General features: G+C 38.8%; 2 protein-coding genes across 2 annotated transcripts; one reads left to right on the top strand and one right to left on the bottom strand.

Annotated features, from left to right (window-relative positions):
- Positions 1-2,735: 2,735 nt before the first annotated feature.
- Positions 2,736-4,554, bottom strand: LOC149004200 (DTW domain-containing protein). The gene has a single exon (XM_089169613.1). The coding sequence runs from the start codon at positions 4,383-4,385 to the stop codon at positions 3,015-3,017; it is 1,371 nt and encodes a 456-aa protein (XP_089025739.1). The 5' UTR covers positions 4,386-4,554; the 3' UTR covers positions 2,736-3,014.
- A 111-nt stretch (positions 4,555-4,665) lies between these two features.
- Positions 4,666-14,040, top strand: LOC149004199 (protein FATTY ACID EXPORT 6-like). The gene is made up of 3 exons (XM_089169614.1): positions 4,666-5,071; positions 12,431-12,518; positions 13,527-14,040. The coding sequence occupies exons 1-3, from the start codon at positions 4,873-4,875 to the stop codon at positions 13,597-13,599; spliced, it is 360 nt and encodes a 119-aa protein (XP_089025740.1). The 5' UTR covers positions 4,666-4,872; the 3' UTR covers positions 13,600-14,040.
- Positions 14,041-18,007: the final 3,967 nt, after the last annotated feature.

Here is an 18,007-nt window from a genome sequence, read left to right as displayed (position 1 = left end):
GAAAAAATTAACATAAGTGAGGTGTTTGATATATTTGATAGGTAAGAGGGGAGATAAGTGATATTATCCAACTAAGAGGGGGTGTAAGTGCTATTTGTCCAGCTAAGAGGGGAGGTAAGTGATATTTACCCTAAATTATATGATATGTTAATTTAAAAATACAAATTTTTTAATAAAAAACATTAAAAGAAGTTAAATTAAATAATTTGTTTTTGCTTTTTGGGGAGGTAAGTGATATTTACCCTAAATTATATGATATGTTAATTTAAAAATACAAATTTTTTAATAAAAAACATTAAAAGAAGTTAAATTAAATAATTTGTTTTTGCTTTTTGGAATGGATAGCTTTTTTATAATAGGTGATGCAAACTATTAAATATTCCACAGGAAGATTCGAACCGTGACTTCTTTAATAAAAGGTGCTGGTATTTAGGTGAGATAATTTATAGTTCGCAGGTGATGTAATTTGATAACTAGACTTTTCTGTTATTCTTGATTTTTATTTTTTATTTTTTAATTTTTTTTTTAATTGAGGTTCATCCGGGCCAGCTTGCGCGCACCACGATTTATTTCCTCATGGGGGGAGCTTTATATTAATGCCGCCGAGTGGGTGTGATACGGAAGATTTCTACCGATAGTCATCGGGAAAGTTACCGATCATCCATGACCAAAAGCGTAACATACGCCACATATATAGCAATCATCTTTGATATAGAATGTCAACTCAGCAGCTGATTGAATGGGACCAACGACAATGAAGCATGATCCTAGGAGAAACAATAGCCCTTGTCAGGCTAACTTACCAAATACATAAAAGGTAACACTTACAAATACAATATAAAAGCATAAACATACCCCTCCGGTAAGCAACCAATACACTCTGAGTATAATATTGTGTAGTTTTTGCACAAGACCTCACTCTGTTCATTATCTGACTTTGCCATCGGAGGTGGCTGCCCGGCACACAAGCCGGCCCGCATCTAACCTTTCTTGCAGGACTCATCGTCTCGAATACGAGAGGAGGCTTAGTCGGATCCGGAAGTATAATTGATCCGCATCAGGGTGCAAACCCAATACCTCTCCTAGGTCTGTATGCAAATAAGAGATATATTGTTGTAAAATTTATTTTCACCAATATGATAAATTAAGAAATCGTAATTTCTTTAAATCACTTTTGTTATGGATGAAATTTATTCTTTCCCCTTTAACCCATAAGTTTCTAAGTTATCATCCAAATACTAAATTTGGTGTGATGATAACGAGCCTAACCTTTCTCAGTTTGCTCCTAGCTAGCCTTCTTTAGCATTCGAATCAGTCCCCATATTTGTCGACTATGGTTGCCCATTTTCACTCGGGTAAAAATTATCTTTGCTATGCAATCATGAAGGTGCTAGTGACATGCTCAATCACCTCATAAGAAAATGTCCTCATGCTCCAAGAGAGAAAAGAAAGAACTTCAAGAATTCGTGATCAAGTGCTCATGGGTTAAGTATGTAAACAACTTCTATGTGAAAGCAAAGGTAAATATGCATATATTATGACTCTAATCATACTCATACAATTATCTCAAAAAAATATCATACTTTACAATCATATATACATGTATATATGGATATTGTTTGGAATTGATAGCTTTTTTATAATAGGAGATATGGACTATTATACATACTAATATACCACAGGAAAACTCGGACCTGAATGAAGAGTGCTAGTATAACCAATTAAACTTCCATTCAAAGATAAAATACAGGGCGCGTTTGGTAACGTCCTTAAAAATGTTCTTCAATTCTGTAGGAACAAGCCGGTCAAAAAGGTGTAATAAATAACACTTTTACAAAACATCAACATTTTTTTTTTACAAAAGAACATCAATAGAAATGATAAAATTGGTCCAATTGAAACTTTAGAATGAGCCAACACAGAAGTTGTTCTAGTGGTAAAACCAACACCTCTTAGTGAAGAGGTCGTGGGTTCGATTCTCGCTAAGGCATATTAATATCCTCATCCCTTAGCTTAATAAGGCCATTTGTACAAAAAAAAAAACCAAAAAAAAACTTAAAATAAATTTATCAAACACTAACTTATTCTAGTAGTGTTCTAGAAACATTTTCAAAATAGATTTTTCAAGCCCCCATTTATAAGCAAAGAATGGTATTTTAATAGAGAAACATTATAAACTAATTTTTATAAGAACTAATCTCTCAGAATAGAAACATTACCAAATACACATTAAATTGTTCGTTCCCCTTAGAGTTGAGTGAGCGCACAAAGACATGTGTCTGATCCTAATCCTTATTGACCTGATTGGGCAAAACAGCGATGAACCGAGCTAGCCCTAAATTGACCCTGAATAACATGTTTTAACAATAATTATTCAAAGGTTAGGGTCAATCAAAGGCCTCAAGCCCCTTGGCCAATGGTGGATTAGTAGAGCGGTTAAACGCCCAGCCTCCCACTAGGAGGTCTTGGGTTTGCACCCATCCAGCCGCACCTATATTAGTAATATTCTATATAAACTTTTAAACTTGAAAAAAAAAAAAAATTCCAATCACAACTTGCGGGCTGAAAAACTGGCCTAAATTGAATTTTTATCATTTATTTATTTTTTCTTTTCCTATTAAGTTTAAATGGTCATATTCAAAAAAAAAAAGACCCAAAAAACAAAAATCATGATATTCTAGAATCTAGCATCGCCTCAACAACATTTCTTTTCAACGAAATGCGAGTTGGTCGGAGACTCGGAGCTAGAAGAATTGACTGAGAAAAATTTCCCAAACAAGTCAGCTTGATGAGGCGATCCAGAAAATGATTTTGGAATTTTCGTCTTAACATTTGTAATTCACACCCGAGAAGCAAATCTAAGAATCGATGATTTCCTCATTCAAAAAAGAATTGGAGAACAACGAACAATAAAGAAGAAACATTTTGATTCAGTATGTTTTCATTTCCGTGTGTAAGTGGTGGAGTCACTCTACCGTTCCATTGCTACCCCTGTCTTCTTAGGCAAAGAGCAGTCAAGACTCGCCTTCCATAGAGATTTTGCTCAATCTTTCATCTTTGCATCGTCTCTGATCCCTAACCATGGATTCAAACACGGTCAAGAGATCATCCAAACCCTCATGATCATCTCCAAACGCCTTTAGCGCGCTAACGATGCTCTCAATAGTGGACAAACACCCAGCCTTGGGCTGGTGCCTCACTTCGCTGTACAAACTAATATTGGTTGAGTCCAATTTCAAATGGGGTAATAGCTTCAGCCATGGGTTCTCATGGTACATTCTCTTCGCTTTCCCCCACGTTCCATCCAGTACGATCAAGTGCTTGACCTCAAAATCAACATCTTCTACTCCAATTGATTTCTTGGTTGGGAAGAGCAGGGCAGAACCAGGAGGAACCATAATTTCAAACTCTTCATACTCTTCCAATTCATTGCTCCCATTCACTGGCTTTTTCTGCAACTTTTTCACCACAAAACCATTAGAGATGGCATCTTGGCCTACCTGAGTGGCCAAAAGTTTATCAAAATCTGGTTTTTCAATGCGGGTTTGAGCTGCTTTGAGCTGAGTAAGGGAACAGGTGTAGCCACATTTAGCAATGGTTGCAGTGATGACAGCCTCTTCGTTTGTAGTTGCTTTAGCTTGATCATTGAGTGCAGCAGCTTGGGTATCTGACGCTGTTTCCTTTACCATTGGAAGAGTTGAAGTCATTTTATCGCAGGGCTGCTTTCCCAGTTGTTTTCCGTCACTTTTGATGGCCGATTCATGTCCTTCTTCAAAAACTGTGTGATCTTGCAACAAGTTTCCTGGGTAGTGATGCAGACCATTAATAGCATTGACAACACTATGTTCTGCAGAGCGAGCAATCTTGGCAGTTTGCTTTTCTGATTCGGTGACCGGAGATCGCTCAAAATCTGATAATTCCTCGCTCCCATCTGTCCATTTGAGGTTAGTTTGGGTTGCATTAGATTCTAAAATCGGATAATAACCTGGTGACCTTGCTATTTTTGGGCACGGCTCGAGCACGCGAATGAGGAACCTCGCTTCGAAATGAACATCAGAATCCGTTGCTATGGTGAGATTCTTGAGCCCTAACGTAGCGATTCTTGTAGAATTGAGAGGATGCTTTCTTTCCTGATTGTGTCGAAGAATCGTTACGGCTATTTTATTATCAAGAGAGGGGTTCTTGATGCGTTCACAGAGACAAAGACGAAGAGGCTTCATGCACGAAGAGCAGAAAGGCCTCTTAGCGGGGGCTTGAGAACCCATTTCTGTTTTACTACGACTATGTGAAAGGTTGGATCGTTGGTTGCAGAGGGTTTGGAGCTCAAACAAGAGACAAAAATGGAACCCCCGAATTTGGAACCAACCCTGAATACCGGCCAGCATTGGTTGACGTCAAACCATGGATGATTGAAGGCTTTAGCTTTCAGAGATGCACAAATGGAAGTTCAGAAACCCTAACCTCACACTATTCGATAAACCCTAGAGATAGAACAAGCAGCAGTTGAAATGGAAACCCTAGGTCCTTTTGGGGTGGTTGGAGCTCCGAATAGCTCCGAATGTGCACAAGGAGAAACAGTGCTCGAGAAGAACGAAGCAATTTATAATTATTCAGAAGCTTAGGGATATGAACGTCATTATTGATAAAGGTAGGGGTAGTGGATCAGAAAAATGGAACTGCGTTCAAGGAATAGAGAGTTGAGACTTGAGAGTGGTTGGGAACGTTGCCCGTTGGGTGTTGACTAGGATTCCGCCATTAATACCAGTAAGGAATCACTGATCCTCCTACTGAGAGGTGTTGAAGCCCTGTTGATTTCTTAAGAGTTACCTTGATTGTTCGGAAAATTTCTCCCTTGGCATCAAATTGATCAAAATGTACGATTTTTGCTTTACGATTCCATATGGATTGATCATTGTTGCTGGAGGGCTTGTTGGATATTTTAAGAGGGGGAGTACAGCTTCGTTGGCCGGAGGACTGAGTACAGGATTTCTACTGCTGCTTGCGGGTTTTCTGAGCCTGAAAGCGTTTGAAAAGCGAAGGAATTCTTATTTCGCACTAGTTCTTGAGACGGGTATATGCTCTTCATTTACTTTTCCTTTTGAAGCTTTATTTTTGGTTTGTAACCACAGTTGTTTATATTGGTTAAAACATGAATATTAGGAGTGGTTATATATATTTGCTAGTGTTTTTATCCATAGTTATGAGAAGGCGTCTACTGAAATGCTACGGTTTTAGAGTGATCAAACTGAGGCAACCTGAATCTTTTTCTTTTTTTCTTTCAAGTTTCCATTTATATTCTTATACGAATGTGGCTACTTATCAGAGTTTGGATGCTGGTTGGTTAGAGGGATTCGGGTATTTTTCTTCTAGGCCTAAAATCAATAAGGTTTCATTATTTAGTCTTCTATGAAATTACATGTTCGGAATTGCAGATATTTTTCTCATTTATGTTGAACTATTAACCCTCCGGGTTTTGATTACAGAAACATAGTTTAACTACTCTTTTCTACCCATTTCCCAAAATAGTGACATCTCCACTTTTGTCCGTCACTTCCTTCCAACATGAGTACCTTTTGAGAGTGCATGTTGATCTGCACTGTCGAGGACCAGGACCATGACAAACTGCTGGTCTTCTTGTTACAGTAGTTCTACGCGTGTGTATACTGCAAACTATCCAATTTCTTATACTTTTTTCTCAGTTTTCATTTATAAATGGCCCATGCAAATCCTTGATCACACCATAGTTGTCAAGGCAGCTAGGCAACCCAAGCCAATTGGTTTTCTTTTTTGATGATTGAGGAGGGGGGGGTTAGGAGAGGGAGTCTAAGGGTGATGCCTTGACGACTAGGATGTGTTCTTCCAATTTTCGGTGGAGGTTATGTCAGTGAATTTTGACAACTGTTTGGTCAGAGTCACATGATAGACAAAAAATCAAGAAGGAAGAATGAGATCATCTCTTAATCTATCTATATTACTGAAAAAAAAATAAAGTGACTGATGCAGAAGCGTAATTATCTTAGGATTGCAGGCTTTTGAATTCTATATCTTAGTGTTTATGCCTTGTAAAATAGTTATCATGAAAAGGCAAACAAATGATTAAAAACTAGCCTAACATGAAGTGAACTGTGTCAAGTCTGCTATAGGTGCGCCTGTTATCCTCTTATGTTTATTATCATCTCTGTCTATCACAGTCATCCTATCCTATCTTCTTTGATGGTACAATGGGTCAAAAAATAATCTACTTTGTGAGGTTCTAAAACTTGGAAATTGCTATTTGTGAATACTTGATATAATGGAAATTTTCTGGATTTTATCTAGATTTAGCACTTCATTAGTGTTAATTTATTGGTTACACTATTGAGAATGTCATTTCTCATTTTGTAGTTGACTAGTTATGTGGCTATATTAAAGGTTTACAGATCTACTATTACCCTCCACAGTCTATGAGACATCTTTATAGGCTATCTTAGATAGCCAACTCTAAAAGTAGGTTCAGCATGAGGGAGTTGGAGGTTTGAAGTTTGGACATATTTTTGTCTTTGCATACAACATGTTTAAAACTCCAATTGGGTGTCTAGATTAGGTGTGTTGTTTTATGTTTTGTAGAATGAGAAGGGAGGGAGGGGGATGAATTGGGATTATTGAAATGTGAAAGACTAGAACTAAGTTCAAAAACTTTGAACAAGGATAAATGTGAAGCAAGTCACCCACACTCAAGAAGATGTGAGGGGGTAAAAGAAAAATAAGCAAGAGAAAACACATGGAATTTAGAGTGGTTTTTGCAACTGCCTATGTCAACTACCATGGTTCCTCAAGAACTAGGTTGCAATCATGTGAGTACACATGTTTTTTCTCGGCTTATCTCAAATGCATGGTGCTTCCCTATGATCATTCCAAAAACCCAATAATGTCACCTTTTGACTCCTCTTGTGGGACAGACTTCTACACAGGGAAATTTAGCACTTCCTAGAAAGTAAGAAAAGAACAGATGACCTTCAAGAAGATGGATGATGCAGATCTGAAGACCTACATCTGCAAAAAGAAGCTGTCCAAACAGTAGTACTAGTAGATATAGTAGTTTGTCCGTACTTGTTTTTTCAATTTTAGAGCTTTTCAAATAACTTTTTTTTTTTTGTTGGATGAATGAATAAATATATTAACGCAACGAAACAATACAAAAGAGAAAGAGGGAGAGGGGGAAAGCACTAGGCTTTAAGAGGAGGGATACAGAGGAGAGATGAGACCCTAGAAGTAATAGGGGATGGGGGAAAGAGAGCACTCTAGAAGTAACATCAAAATAGATGGCTTTCCAAATCAAGTCTAAGGATCAAGATTGGGAAGAACATCTTCTGAGATTGCACTCCTTCCAAATGTGGTGGATAGTGGCACCAAAGACTAGCTTGCCTACTTGATCACAAATAGAATGGCCGGCAAAATTTCTCAGAATCCAAGACCACACGAACAAACCCATAGGAGCGCCAAAGGGATAGGGAGAAAGGGCAAGAGAAGAAAAGGTGGTCGGTGTCCTCTAGGCCGTTCCAGCAAAGGGTACAGTTTGGGCTGGCGGGGATATGGCGTCTTATGAGGAAGGATTAGGTCGGAAGGGCGAGGTTGAGGGCTCTCCAAAGAGTGAGGGTGTGGCGGAGAATGTGACTTTTAAACTAAACCAAAGGGGTCCAAGGGACAGGGGGAAGGAGGGTTCCAAGCGGAGGAAATGATAAAAGATTTAGTGGGAGAGGGGAGCCAAATGGTGGTATCTCGGGATGAGTTAAGGATGGGGGGAAGGGAATTCCAGACGTGGCTGAGGCTAGGGTGGGGGGAGAGGGGACCAAGATCCTTTGGAGATGAAAGAGGAGAGGTTGGAAGTTTTGGGAATACAAGTATCATAGACAGTGCGAGGACCAAGAAGGGAGTAGAGATTGCCCATCGGATGCTAGGGGTCAAGCCAGAAGAGAGTAGAGGATCCACAAGAGATTTGGACAGAGATAGCAGATAGAGCACGAGGGCGAAGGAGGAGCTTTCTCTAGATCCAAGAGGGATTAGAGGGGCAAGACACTGTCCAAAAGGAATATTGCTTAAGGAGAGAGGAGTAAACCCAAGAAACTCAAATAGAGTCATGCTTGGTGGCCACCTTCCAGATGAGCTTCAAGAGGCATGCCAATTTAACGTCAAGGATGTGACAAATACTAAGGCCACCCTCGGATTTTTGGTGACAGACAGAGGACCAAGGGATGGGGTGAAGGAAACAGGAGGATTCTCGGCCTTTTCAGAGGAACGCACAGAAATGGGACTCCATTGAATGGATTATGGATTTGGGGAGGGAAAAGATGCCACTCCAATAAAGGTCAGAAGATTGGAGGATGGACTAAATGAGCACCACTCTACCAGTGAAGGATAGAAGTTTCCTCTCCAGAGTTAAAGTTTTTTCCTAATGTGGTCGAGCATAGGAGAGCAATGGTGCCGGTGAGCCTTGCCAAGGATAAAAGGGAGCCCCAGATAGGTAATGGGAAAGGAGCCAAGCGTGAAGCCAGAGAGTTGCAAAAGAGAGGATTGGATAGGGTCGGAAACTGTAGAGAGAAAGAGGGTGGATTTGCTAAGATTAACGTGAAGGCCGGAGAGGGCTTCAAAGGTGGAGAGAAGATAGGATGGCGGAGATGGACTGATGGTCAGCTTTGGAAAAGATCATGAGATGGTCCACGAAGGCGAGGTGGGTTAGCTTGGCAGATCTACATTTGGGAATGGGAGAGATTAAGAGCTTATCAGTTTTGGACTAGAGGATGCGGTAGAGGACTTCAAGGGCCAGGGAGAATAGATAAGGGGAAAGGGGGCAACCTTGGCGAATTCCCACCCTAGAAGGGAAATAGCCCGTCAGGGAGCCATTTGTAATGATGGAGAAGTGGGGGGTGGAAATGCAAATTTCGATCCAATGGACAAAGGCAGGGGGAATCCCATGGCAGATAAAACTTCACTAATGAAGTTCCATCTGATAGAATCGAAAGCTTTATGGATGTCCACTTTCATGAGTGCAATGGGGGAATGGGAGGCTCTGTCAAAACCTTGAACAATCTCCACACTGAGGAGAATGTTATCTAATATACTATGACCCATAATGAAAACAGATTGATTGGCACTCACAAGAGAAGGGATGACAAGCTTAATGCGGTTTGTGAGGACCTTGGAGATGAATTTATAGACGATATTACATAGAAAAATGGGGTGAAAGTCAGAAAGGGAGGAAGCTCCAGGTTTTTTGGGAATGAGACAGAGGAATGTTTGGCTAACGGAGGAGAGTTGGGAGGGATTGAGGAAGAAACTTCAAATGGCTTGAACAAGGTCATCTACAATGAAATCCTAGATAGATAGGAAAAACCCCATACTAAACCCATCGGGACCAGGGGCACGATTGGCTTTTCAGATAACTTGATTGAACTATGGTTCATCTTGGTTCAGTTTGGTTCAGTTTCAATTGCACCATTGTTCATCTTGGTTCAGTTTGCTCCAGTATCAGGTGAACCATAGTTCATCTTGGATCAATTTGGTTCAGCTGTTGGTCCAATGTTAACTTAAATGTAACTTTTAGCTTGTATCCTTTGACATGTCTGCTAGATTGCAATCTCTTCCCCTTCCTCGGTTTTGGACACCAAAGGAACCAGCTCATTGTGGTCTCCTAGGGTCTTGGCACCGCTTTAGTGCCTTCTAGCAGATAGTAAACCCGCCCCCCTTTTCTCCCTCTTGTCTTTCGGTCCTTGCTGTACATTCTTTCCCCTTCTCGGGGTTTGGTTAACGATTAATTCATTCATCCCGAAAAAACTTTTAGCTTCTAACTAGGGTTTACCACGCCCCAATGCTTAGGCTGGAGGTTTTTTATGTGACTTTTCTATTCCTTAGTTAATGAGAATTTTTTTCTGGGTGAATTAAATATTAAAAACCCCAAAGGGAAAGAAAAGATGGTACTAGGGGTGGGGGGAGGGGGAGGCCAAGCTAAGAACACCTGGAGTGAACCAATAAAGAGCTATCTAGACCCCAGGTAACAACAATATGTCTATTCCTTGGGGTATCTACAGGGGCCTTAAGAAGCAAAAAGGAAAGCTTGGAGCCAACATCATTCCAAATGGCTGATAGGAACCTCCTATCTGGTCTACACAGTAACAATTACAGCAAGAAAATAAAGAGAGAAACCCAGTTATAATTGTGCCAGTCAACCCTTACAGCATATGCTGCCCTCAGCCAAAGGCTGCCCAAAAGACTCATAAGATAACCGATACCCTCTCTTCACATTCTCCCCACTCCCTATTCATCCCCCACTGCGGCAGTTTGTTTTTGTCCCCCCATCTCTTTCCTCCACATGTTGTGCCCCCGTTGGCCTATCACTACTACCCCCTTTGAAATTCACTTTGTCCTCAAGGTGAGGTCAGTAGCTTGGTCTTCACTTGTTTGCTGCACAACCATGCCAATTCAGTGTCCTTAAGGACAAAACTTCCTTGCTTGTATGACAGGTTAAGCCATTGTGCGGATTAGAAGTTGAAAAATGAGGGCTGTTGCAACATTGATACCAATGTCGCTTCCAACCAATGCTACTCTTGCCCCAGTGCCAGTCCCTGTAAGGCCTACTCCTGTCCGAACTGCATCCATCATGCTTCATATCACCCCTTCTTCTTTTAATTTCTTTTGCATTTCTAAGATCCTCTTCTCTTCTTCAAGGGTTGCCAACTGCTCTTCCTTGGTGAATCCGTGATACAAGACCTTAACAGTAAGAGTTCCTCGATCCCTCTTACCTTTAACATTTAGCATATCAAGTGATAACTGCAATCTCAAATTAATCTCTTTCAGAGAATCAGGTACCAAATCAATCAATTGTAGTTTCTGTACACCCAATCTTTTGTCCTGTCCTACATCTTCATCAAAAATCTCTTGAGGAAGCTCATCTGCAAGCAGAAATGATATTTGAGACCATCTTGCAATAGTAACATTAAGCAAGAAAGCGCTTCCTAAAGCTGTGTTGGTGAAATTATGGACTCCAACCGGGAATGGATTCAGAAACCCAACAGAATGGACAATCGAACAGAAAAAAACTTCCAGAAAATGCAAATGTGACTTGTGATATTCAATATGATGAAATTGATCTATATGGTTGCATGCGAATGAGAGTGCCCGCCACCAAAAGCCTGAGATAACAAGAGGCCCATCGCTTGGATCCACAGACCCAGTCTCGAAAGTTCCAAATCAGGGTGTTCATGACTGTGGTGGTGGTTGTGGTCTTAGTGATGATGTCCGTGACCATGATGGCTGTGATCTTAGTGATGATGTTGGTGAGATTCTGGGTGCTGAAATGGCAAGATCCAGATTCCTCTCCATGCCCTAAGCCGATACTTAGTTCCATAACCAAAACAAGATTGCTAGTCTCTGTTCTGCGGGGTCAGTGTCTTGAACTGGGAGTTCCATTAAAGATACCAGGTCTCTTCCGCTGATGTTGAAGTCGTTGCAACCTCCCTCACCACCGCGGGCAGCCCCCAGTGGCTCTGAATTGCAGGAATGGTTGTTGCGATAAAGGAAGAAGAAGAAGAAGAAACAGGGGATTCCTGTAAATACCCCTGGTCAAAGTTTTTTACAAGTGGGCATAAGGAATTTCAAAGGGGAAACATAGTACACACTATAGTTTTCACTTCGAATGGAAACCTAGTCAATTTGACCAGGTAACATGGACCTAAGTATTGGTTAAAAGATTCAAAACCAAGGATCAAGTTCTCAGTTTCAAGACATGGATGAGCTGGGCTAAAACCAAGACAAAACCACGGACTTTTGTTTTGTTGTTTATTTATTTATTTATTATTTTTTTTTGGGAGGGGGGGGGGAGTGTTGGAGGGGCGTGATAAAACTTGACATGTGATGAGCTGGTCGAAACTATTGAAACCGAGTTGGTTGAATTTGGTCCTAACCTGGTGCCTGAATTGTTGAAAGTTTAAAAATTTGCTGAAACCTAATGAAACCAGGACTTTTTGACTAACCCATGTTTCATTGGTTTCTTGGGAAACTTGGATTTCAGACGTCTCAGTCAATACTTGAACAAAAACCCAAGGTTGTGGTCAAGACCCAAGTTTCAAATTTTAACCCAGGGAAGCCCAGGGTTAAAAGATGTTCTTATCTTCTTTTATCGGTAGAAAATGTTCCTGTTTTAATCTGTTTGTGGTGGGTAGTTGAGTTTCTGATGGCTAATTCGTGAAAAAGGTGATATCGTGAGATAGATCCAGTTATTCTATTCATTTCAAGAGACCATATTAGTACATTCGAGTGATTTATGTTAACTTGGCAGTCAGCATCACTTTGGTAGAAGCAAAAGAGTGTGGAGGCTTTTTCTTGTTCTGTACTGTGACTCTGAAATTGTTTACTTCTTCATTTTTCATCTATGGTTATTCATAAATTTCCCATGCAGCTTGTGCATTGACACTTACAGTGGTCATGGGGCAGCGCTATATCCAAACCTCCAAGATAATGCCTGGTGGAATTGTTTCGGGAATCAGGTAAACCGATTTCAAAGACTTCAAAGCCTTTCTTGGGTGTTGATTCAGATATTATGGTGCGTGAGCTAAAATTGAATCATATGCATTACATAATTTGTATTGAATTTGTCTGAAGGAAGATTTTTGTATTTGAGGATGTGGGGTTCATGGTAGTTGACCTGTAACTTCTCTAGTATTGGATTCTTAGATGATGAAAGTATAACATCTCTGTTACATCTTCCAACTAATTTTGCATTACTCCTCTCTGCATTGCTCAGTCTGAGTAGTTTGCTTTTGTGTGTTTGTTTATGTGTATGCCTTGTCGTGGATCTCTCTAAAGAGTGCGTTTGAGCATTATTAGCATGCCAGCTAGTATGTGGAGGTGTGATTGGAAGTTCACATGGTCCTGTAGATGTTTATACGTTATTCATGCTGATCCTTTTGTAGGACTGTATATAAAATCTTTCCCCTGTTATCACGAGGGCATTTTATCTGTTGAAAACATAGAGCTTCATGCTCATAATTATAAGAGCTGCTGTCAGACTTAATGGCATCATTTTCTCTTTACATCCAAAACAAATATCAAATGGATTTTCATGTCTCGTGCGCTTGGGTTGTATGCATCGTGTTTTAGTCAACTATGCTACTTGTTAGCCATGATTTGTAATTTGAAACTGTTTAACTACTAGATTAGTGCCATTTTATTTTAAATATCGATGCATAAAGAGACTGTTAATTTTCTTCTCCTGCTTTGGTTGGTGATGTTTTATATCTAAGTGCAGTGAGTCCTTGTTGGTAGGAAAATCAACAATTAGTTGTTCCAATTTTAGCAAAGATACTGAATCATTTTGGAAAATGTTTCTGTTCCCTTCGCTGTCTCCAAGATAGTGTTGGTATTCATCTGCAGGTTGCTTTGATAATTATGCTAAATTTACTTAGTTTTTTGTGCTTCTGTTGCCTTTTGAACGCAATGGGTTTTGGCATTGTTCAGAAATTTTGATGCAGTGGTTATGTTTTGTTCTTTTGCAGTGCTCTTATGACTGGATTTTACTTGTACAAAATCGCTAGTGGTGGGAACCATTTCCCGTCCAAATCTGAATGAGTTTGGAGCTGATCTTGTAAATAAAATTTAGTCATTGTTGTACTCAATGTGCTGTGTGTGTGTCTGTAATGCATAAATGTGGCGTGCTTTTTGCGGTCAAAGACAAAAGAAGTGTGTAAAAAGACTACATAAATTGAAAGAATGAACCACTAGTTTTATAGACATTCTCATTGATCACTACTTATGATGGTCAAAGTGTTAGATGACCAGTTAGCATTCCCTTGATCATTTAAAATATGTTGAGATAAACTCATAAAAGAGAGTTTTACACAATCGAGTGCTGTGAGAATTTACCTTACATCTCACTGTCTGAGGCCAGACCTGTATTGAAAGTTCAGTTCTAATTCAAGCCTGCCATCCCCCGTGGCTTAAGAGAAAAACTTGGTTTAAAACAAAGTAAATTAAACCCTAACTAATGGCAATGGAACTTATGGAAGGATATTTCTGTTCGATCGTTGTCTAACCCCAAAGTAGATTGAATGAGAACCATCTTACAAGGAGAAGAGAGTATTTTAGATTTCCATCCTTGTAATCGTTGAGATACTCGCTCAATCAGGGTATTACAATGTTTCTTCTTCAACTTCCCTGAAAAGAGAGGAATGTCCAAGTATATATCCATCTCCGATGTTGGGATGATATGAAAGTGAGTGGATAAAACCCGTTTCATATTGGCTGATGTGCTTTTATTGTAGTATGTCCTTGTTTTCTGGAAATTAAGTTCTTGTCCCAATTGGGGGCAATAATCCTGAATAATTTGGGCAAAAGTGCGACCTTTAGATTTTTAGTTTGACCAAATATAATCAAATTATCTGCAAAAGCAAGGTGCGATATCCTTTCACCACCCTGCGCTAAAGGAATGCCTTTTAATTTTTTTTGGATGACTGCGAGCTCCATATGAGAAGATAATAACTCAGCACATAGAATGAATAGGTATGGAGATAAAAGGTCCCCCTGTCTAAGACCCCTGGAGGGAGTGAAACTGCCAGAGATAGATCCATTAACTAGTATAGAATATTTTACCGATTCCACATAGAACATAGTCCAGTCGATCCATTGGTGATGAAAACCATAAGATAATAGGCCTTGTTTAAGAAAACCCCATTCTAGCTTGGCGTAGGCTTTGCTCATATCCAGCTTGACAGCCATAGCCCTGTCTTTCGGTTGTTGTGTCGATGTAGTTTTGTGAGGATCTCATGATCTATCAAAATATTGTCCTGAATATGCCACCTTTGACAAATCCATTGTGTTAAAAAAAAATCACATGTGGAAGAATATGTTTGAGCCGGTTCACCAGTAGTTTCGAGATGATTTTATAACTTGTATTGCACAAACTAATGGGCCAAAAGTCTCCCACCTCCTGAGGGGATTCAGTCTTAGGTATAAGAGTAATGGAAGTGGCATTATGGGATGAGGTAAAAGTACCTGATTGATAGAATTGAAACACCATTGCCTCCACATCAGATTTAATGGAATCCCATGCATGCTGATAGAACATCCTTGGATAACCGTCCGGCCCAGAAGATTTTAATCCATTGATACCAAACATTGCATCTTTGATTTCCGCTGAAGTGAGAGGCTTCACCAGCCATGCTTGTCATCCTCTGAAATCCTATTTGCAATGGGTGTGAAATAAGATTATGAGGGTATAAACTAGGTTGCGGAAAAAAGGTGTTTGAAGTGCTGTTCAAAAGCAGAAGCTATATCGCCATGTTCTGTGAAGGTGAGTCCATTATGCGTAAGTTGCCTGATCTTATTTCTTGCCCGACGGTTATACCTTAATAAAAATAATAAAACAAATAAAAAAATTAAAAAAACTCGATCGGTTATGGATTCAAATTTGACAAGTCCCATTATCACTCGTTGAGCCTACAACATTGTTGCTTAACTTATTAGGGAGTTCGACTTTAGTGCTACGAACCTGCAGGTGCTGCTCATTATTTGCACAACACCCAAGCAATTTCCCTTATTAGGGGAGAAACCTAGAGTGTGAGAATTTAGTCTTAGAAGTGGGATTTATATCCATTGTATGGTGAAGGCATTCCACCTCTCCATTCATCCCTGCAGGTTTAGATCTAGACACCCATTATTGAGCATTAGTGTTGGAATCTTTCACCACTCTTTTTGAGAAAATTCTTTTTTGACCCGTAAAAGCATGTGATGAGCTTGGCTGAAATATCATCAAAAGGTTGCTCATTTGGCAATGACTAATGCCTTTTAGTGAAGAGGTTATGGATTTGGGGGAAAAAAAGAAGAGGTCATGGGTTTGTGATGATGATATATTTAAATTATATATAAAAGTTACCTTGAGGATGTAAGTTGGTCTAAATAAATCTAAGATTAAAAAAAATATATATATATAAAAATGGATAATTATTTTGCCTGTTGTACTATTACTTAATTACTAAAGTGACCCTATTATTTATTAAATTATTGTTGCCCCCATCAGTTATAACGGTGTTAAGAAACAATTATAGTTAAATGTTTAATATCTATTTTGCCCTTCTAAAATTAAGAAATAAAAAAACAATATTATCTTCATTTAGAGAAAAAAAAAACTATATAAATACCAATTTTACATATGTAATTTTAAAATTTGGATTTACACAAAAAAAAATTCAATCAATAATAAGATCTTCCTAAATTTGATAATGTCAATTTTTTTTTGCCATGTTTAAACCATTTTCCCGCACAGATTTAATGTCGAAACCATACCGAACTATTTTTGTAAATACCAAAACCGTATCATACCGTGTAAACTCGGTATGGTACTACTCTGATTTTTAGTATTTACAGTTGGTACGGTTCCGAATTACCAAGACCATACCGATTGATACCCTTAATTAGATCTCATATCTAATTAGCCTCAATTAGTTTTTATTTATTCATTTTCAATATTATCCTCATATTCAAGTTTAAAAGATGACAACGAGAGAAAAAATGTTTACAAGAAAATAGAAAATCATGAATATGAAGAATGGAAGAAGAAGAGTAATTGTAGACTATAGAGAAAGATGAATAGCTTGAGTGTGGGAATTTTCATTCAAATGCGTTCTTGTCTTTTTCTTAAAGTTAACTTACTTATCTTAAGGGCTGTTTGGTTACATGAGTCTGGAGATTTCAAATCTATGGAGTCATACAAAATTAAATGTTTGGTTGTGGAATGAAATCTTTGTATTCATCCTAAAAAACTATTTGATCAATGTGATTTTTGTAAATGTGCAAATGTATAGCTTTTTTGAAATCTCTGGATTTCACTCCTTACCCATAAATCTAGAGATTTTTACAACCAAACGGGTATAATTCTCAGATTCATGAATCCAAAGATTTGAAATCTCTGGATTCATGTAACCAAACAGGCCCTTAAGGCATTTAGGGAGACTTTGGTCATTATGAACAATGTGCATATGATGAGTAGTATATTTTGTTGGGTTATTTGGTATGCAAGAAATGAAATTTTATTTAATGGTAAGAGTGTTTCACTTTTTTAATACTATGACTTGGATGAATAGATTACTCAGTGAAGTTCAGTGGGTGCAAGAACATACTTCGCTCTAGGGTCCAATTGATAGTGTGGATATCTCAGCAAGGAATAGTAATGCTTCATATACAAATTTTTCACCACCTCAAACCTGTTTCAAGGTTTTTTCAAATGCTTTATTGGATAAATCTTCAAGGCATTAGGAAGAAACAACATTGTCTAGAGTCCTATAGGACATTTTGTTATTGCAAAGGCTACTTTTGAGTTTGGTTTTTCAACACTTGCAACAGAATTATAAGCAATTAGAAATGCTATATTAGTAATTGATAATTTGAGTATTAACCGAGTTGTAATATTCTCAGATTGCCTCATAGCCTTAAATGGCCAGGTCCAGTCTATAGACTGGCCAAGTCATGGCTTAGTCCAGGATATTCTGAAGCTCTCTGCTAGTTTAGTTTATATAAGTTTTTCCTTTGTCCATAGATCTTGTAACTCTCTTGTGATTTCTTAGCTCGTGGCTTAAAGAAAATTTCAGCTTAATCGTCGGGTGGCAATCCTGCCTTGTTTTGTAAACACTAATTTCCTTTCCTCTAGCATTAGCCTAGAGAGTTTAATATAAATTATTATTTAATAAAAAATAATTTATTTATCACTTTGTCTTCTTCCTTCTTCTTTTCTTTTATTTTTCGAAAAAACTTATCTCAACAGTTAAAAAGGTAGCTCAGGCTGGTGGGACTGAAAATTTCCCAAAAAAAAAAGAGAAAGCAAAGCATGTGATGACGAACGATGCGTGCAAGTGCATATTGGTCCAAGTACGTGTAGGATAAACGAAATAGTCTTTCCCGCTAGAAAATCAAAATCGATTCATAACTCTCTATAAGTACCTTCTGCTCCAGGGATCTGTATTTCGGTAATTTGCTCTGAGCTTTC

This window comes from Hakea prostrata, chromosome 9 (genome assembly GCF_041222555.1).
Source record: "Hakea prostrata isolate BN-2017 chromosome 9, UWA_Hpros_2, whole genome shotgun sequence".
NCBI lineage: Eukaryota > Viridiplantae > Streptophyta > Magnoliopsida > Proteales > Proteaceae > Hakea > Hakea prostrata.
This window is presented reverse-complemented; position numbering and strand designations above follow the sequence as displayed.

Excerpts from the sequence above, each read along its gene's own strand:
- LOC149004199 (XM_089169614.1), top strand. The coding sequence starts at position 4,873 with ATGTACGATTTTTGCTTTACGATTCCATATGGATTGATCATTGTTGCT. Across the intron at positions 5,072-12,430 it reads CGCACTAGTTCTTGAGACGG|CTTGTGCATTGACACTTACA; the intron begins GTATATGCTCTT and ends TTTCCCATGCAG. Across the intron at positions 12,519-13,526 it reads GGAATTGTTTCGGGAATCAG|TGCTCTTATGACTGGATTTT; the intron begins GTAAACCGATTT and ends GTTCTTTTGCAG.
- LOC149004200 (XM_089169613.1), bottom strand. The coding sequence starts at position 4,385 with ATGCTGGCCGGTATTCAGGGTTGGTTCCAAATTCGGGGGTTCCATTTT.